General features: G+C 44.6%; 1 protein-coding gene across 1 annotated transcript in view; it reads right to left on the bottom strand.

The window, feature by feature from the left end:
* Positions 1 to 4,245, bottom strand: part of MCM10 (minichromosome maintenance complex component 10) — a 17,359-nt gene that overhangs the window by 3,459 nt on the left and 9,655 nt on the right. Inside the window, exons 11-14 of the mRNA XM_010136343.1 lie at positions 3,103 to 3,198; positions 2,877 to 2,994; positions 1,718 to 1,946; positions 88 to 211 (exon numbers count right to left, since the gene is read on the bottom strand). Of these exons, the coding sequence (XP_010134645.1) occupies positions 88 to 211; positions 1,718 to 1,946; positions 2,877 to 2,994; positions 3,103 to 3,198 (567 nt within the window). The remainder of the gene's footprint in view (positions 1 to 87; positions 212 to 1,717; positions 1,947 to 2,876; positions 2,995 to 3,102; positions 3,199 to 4,245) is intronic.

Here is a 4,245-nt window from a genome sequence, read left to right as displayed (position 1 = left end):
TCAGCAGGACATGAGCATATTTTTTCTCTCCTAGAAGGCAACATTACATACCAATCGCTGCTTCTGTTCCTTGTGGCTGAGCAAGATTTTTCTCAACTCTTTCAACAATTTCTAGGACATCATCACTATCAGCTCGTTTCCTCTTAACACTGTTTGGGTCAGTTTTAGGAAGGATCTGGCCTTTTGCTTGTAGTCGGTGTATGGCAGCCAGCTAGAAACAGGAAAGAACAGTGAATGTGTTGGTGCCCAGTCTGACTCCCAGGTTCCTACTTTCAGAAGTAGCAGAGGAAGTCAGATAGAGGAGCCAAGATCCACTGGCCTGAGCATAAAGCTGGCCAAAGAGAGGCCCCAAATTCCCAGCTCTTCTGTACACCTAATGTACCGCATCACCCAGCCTCTCATGACTTCCCAAACCATAAAATCACTCCTCTAGCGCTGTTACCAGCCTTGGTATCTCTGCAGCTGTGCTTTAACTGCCTCACAAATCAGTAAGTTTTCCAGAGGAATCAAATCACTTGAGATTTCCACACAAACTAGTAATAACTGGGAACTAACAGAAAATTTCATACAACTACACCTTTCCATACTCACAGAATGCTTAGACTCCTTCCTTCTTGTTAAAAAAGTTTCTTTGACAAACACGTGAATAGGTTTGTGACAAGGAAAGGTGCAGTCTGTTCTGGTTAGAAACCCAAACTCATGGCATGACACAGTGAAACTAGTTTAGTTCACTGCTGCTCACCTGGCAGACAGACAACACTCACAATACACTGCACTAGCAATGCCAAAGAACAAACACACACGGTTTAGCACTCCAGGGATTTTCAGCACAAATACCCTTCCCAGCACATGAGGAGTTTTCATGCTTGTAAAACAATCAATAGCAACAGGCCTCGCTCTCCTTTCTCCTGCAAAAAAATCACTTTAACAAGAGCTTAATGCTTTAAGATATTCCCAAAACACAAGAGCAAAAAGAGCAGCCACTGGTGGACAGAGCAGCTCTGTCCCACCTGCATGAAGAACAGTGTGCAAGGACAGACACACACAGCTACTCCAAACTGCTCTCCAAAGGTCACTTGCCCAGGGAGAGACAGACTATGTCAGGTCATGAAGAACGGAGTCAGTTCTACTCAGAGAAGCTGCCAGCATGCATAAAGAAGCTTTTCTTCTGCAAAAAGTTTAGCACCAGGTTCATGAGTTAAATGAGATGTTCTGTCTCCCCATCTCCTTTTCCCCAGTCTCAGCCCAAGGCACTGGCACTGCTCTGTTCCCCGCCCACGCTCAAATTGCATTTCCTGAAATTGCCAGTTGTGCCAGTGGCTTCAGTGGCGCTTGCCTTCAGAGAAGATCAAGAGTGAACTCACGACACACATGGGACAGATCATAACAACTCAATTCCAACCAATTCAGGTGGAATTGAACAAGCAAGAGACAACAGCTCAGGTGGCCATTCATCAAACACACCCTCTTTAGCACTATTCCACTGCTCTAGAGGTTGACTACAGGCCATCTACTTTGCTACTAGCAGAAACTGTCAGGAACCACAGGTTTCTTGTGTGCCTGTGTAATACAGGTCAGTCTGATCCCACAAACCAGAAACTTCACTAACAGCAGAATTGAGCTGGCCTCTATCTGATCCAACACTCCTCCACTACCACAAAGCAAACCTCCCTTAACCTCCCCTTCGTAACACACAAAAGGTTCAAAGAGCTGTTACCTTTTTGGCTTCTGCCAAGCTGTCTAGCTTTGGTCTTGGAGGTGGAGACCTGTCAAAGAAGAGGATATCTTCTCCTTCTGAGAAGCCTGTGCCTAGCCTGGGCCTTTGAGGAGTTGACATTTTTGCAGCTTTGGGAAACTCTGCCCCAGGCATTGGGGAATGGAGAGAGGACTGACCGGAGGAGGACGGCAAAGCAGGGCTGACGGCTTTATTTGTGTTCTGGAGAAACCTTGTGAGACAAGAATAATCCACTGAAATAGGGACACAAGCCAAAGAGACAGAAAGGTTTAAGAAACACACAGGAGCGGAAGGGATGCAAACTGATTTTTCACTAATTGTTCTTTTATTGCTGAAAAATCACACAGCCATTAAGGAGAGGAAAACAATAATGGTAAGGAACTCACTGGGTTGCTGAAATCAAAAGTGACCTGACAAAGTCACCAAGAATGAATGACTAATTGCCTTCCAAAACAAAAAACAGAGAGAAGTATCAAATGAAGCTGGGAGGTGGAGCAGAAAGCACAAAAATGAGCTTCTTTGCAGAACAGGTAGTAAAGCAGTGGGCCTCTTTGTCAGAGGAGTCACATAAATGCTTTGGTTTACACAGGTCATGACAAAGATTGGACATGTTCTTGGAAAAAAAACCCCAGACCTTCAGAGATACTGTGACAGACACCATCTCTAGTTTAGCGAGTCCCTGAAATACATAGTGTTATAGGCTGGAAGAGTATTTGGGGGAAATATCATCATCACTGTACCTAGTCTTACTATTCTCCCTCAGGTTCTGTTTTGGCTTTTGTTGAGCCTTTTGAGGCTATTTGGATACTCAATCTCAGTCTCACCCAGAGTGGCTCTTCTGAGATTCTTCTTCAGTTTGTTAACAAGATGTGCACAAAACATTTGGTGAATTTTAAGGTTCAGAAGACTCTTGCAAGCCAGCAATGAACAGAACCAGGACCCCCGATCCCAGCTTCTTACTCTAATCAGCCTCCTCCCATCATGCCTTCCAGTTGCTGGGCACTGTCCCGCAGCATTTGGTTCTCCACTCAATACTGGAGTTTTTCTATTTAATCAAAGCTTTTATTAAAACAGCAAAGCACCCCCCACAGTTATACTTGGGGCCACAATAAGAGAACCTGTGGAAGTCAGTATATATTACCGTCTCTGAATCTCTTCAGATCGCTTTTTTCTGGCCTCCAGCAATTTCTGTTTCTGTTGCTTGAGGAGTGCTGAAGCAGAGACAGACTGGAAATTGGCCCCTTGCTTCTTTTCAGCATCTGGGGAAAAAACCCAAACCAAATCAAAGTAAAAAGCCATTAATATTTGCTCAGAAGGAAGCTGAGTGTTCCCAGGAGGGGGGTTTCCTTCAGGCTAAAAGAAAATACCTGCTTTGGTCCAGTGTTTGCAGAGGTTTCGTGCTCCAAAAGTTGGCTGTGCCAGCAGTTCCTTGAACTCCTCAGAACACTGCATGGGTCTCTTTGCTGGAGCAGAAGAAGCAGAAATACAACAGATGTGGAGCCGGGAAGGGAAGCAGGCCTGGCTTTAAAGATGCAAAGTAGTCTAGGTTGAAAGAAATCCCTGTAGGTCCCTGAAAGCAAGGCCAGCTTCTACATTATATTTGATTGCCCAAGGCCTTGTCCTCACAGAGCACATCACAAAGACATTTCTATCCCTTCGGCAATTCCATCAGTCAGTCAGTTCCTCATTAGCCTCGGCTGTCTGTGGTGCTCCCACCATTCCCATTTTTAGAATGCTCGAAAGCCCTGAAGCCACCACACCTTATCTGTGAAGAACTAAGAGCAGCTAAAAGCTAGAGACAGGACACACACATTGTTGTCTGAAACAGCTGAGGGAACTGAAAGATGTGAATAAGGCATCTAAGACATCTAGAGTGCATAGGTTGAACAACCTGTCATGTGCTCCCTACCGAGCACAAGCAGCATAATATTAAGTGCTTTACAGAAACAAAATGGAGGCAGAGAAGTTTGGTGACATTTCAAAGGCTGTGGAAGGAACATGCTTTGAAGATCATAGAAGAAAAGTACTAGAAACAGGCTGGGTACTCAGGAGGTCCCCTGCATTGCAGACCTGCCTCTGATTTACACTTAGTATTCCTTGGAAGCTTTCAAGATTGACAGAAGTCGTTTATTTTAATCAAACAAAATAAATTCTCTGGTTCAAAGGTCTTAAAATTTCCAATTCCCATTAATCTGGCAAAGATCTTCTGTCACTATCCAAAGACAGAACACAAGTGAAATAAGGGGCACTGATGAAAAAAAGATGCACAGTTACCCAGTTGCTTAGCTACATTTCCCTTGCAGCTGCAATCTCAAGACAGAAGAAGAGTTTTGATCAATTGAGAAAGCAGCCTGCAAACGGCTACGTCTGTAGCAAACCCACTGCCAGATTCATTCAGTGAGCAGTAGGGTCCTGGGACACATCTACACATCACGCTGAAATATCTGGAGGGTGAAGAGACTACACAGGTAATTAGGTACCAATTTTCTGCCTGGTTTCCTGGACAATTG

Source organism: Buceros rhinoceros, unplaced genomic scaffold, assembly GCF_000710305.1.
Source record: "Buceros rhinoceros silvestris isolate BGI_N320 unplaced genomic scaffold, ASM71030v1 scaffold11875, whole genome shotgun sequence".
Taxonomy (NCBI): domain Eukaryota; kingdom Metazoa; phylum Chordata; class Aves; order Bucerotiformes; family Bucerotidae; genus Buceros; species Buceros rhinoceros.
The sequence above is the reverse complement of the archived record's forward strand: the minus strand, read 5'-3'. Positions and strand labels throughout refer to the sequence as shown.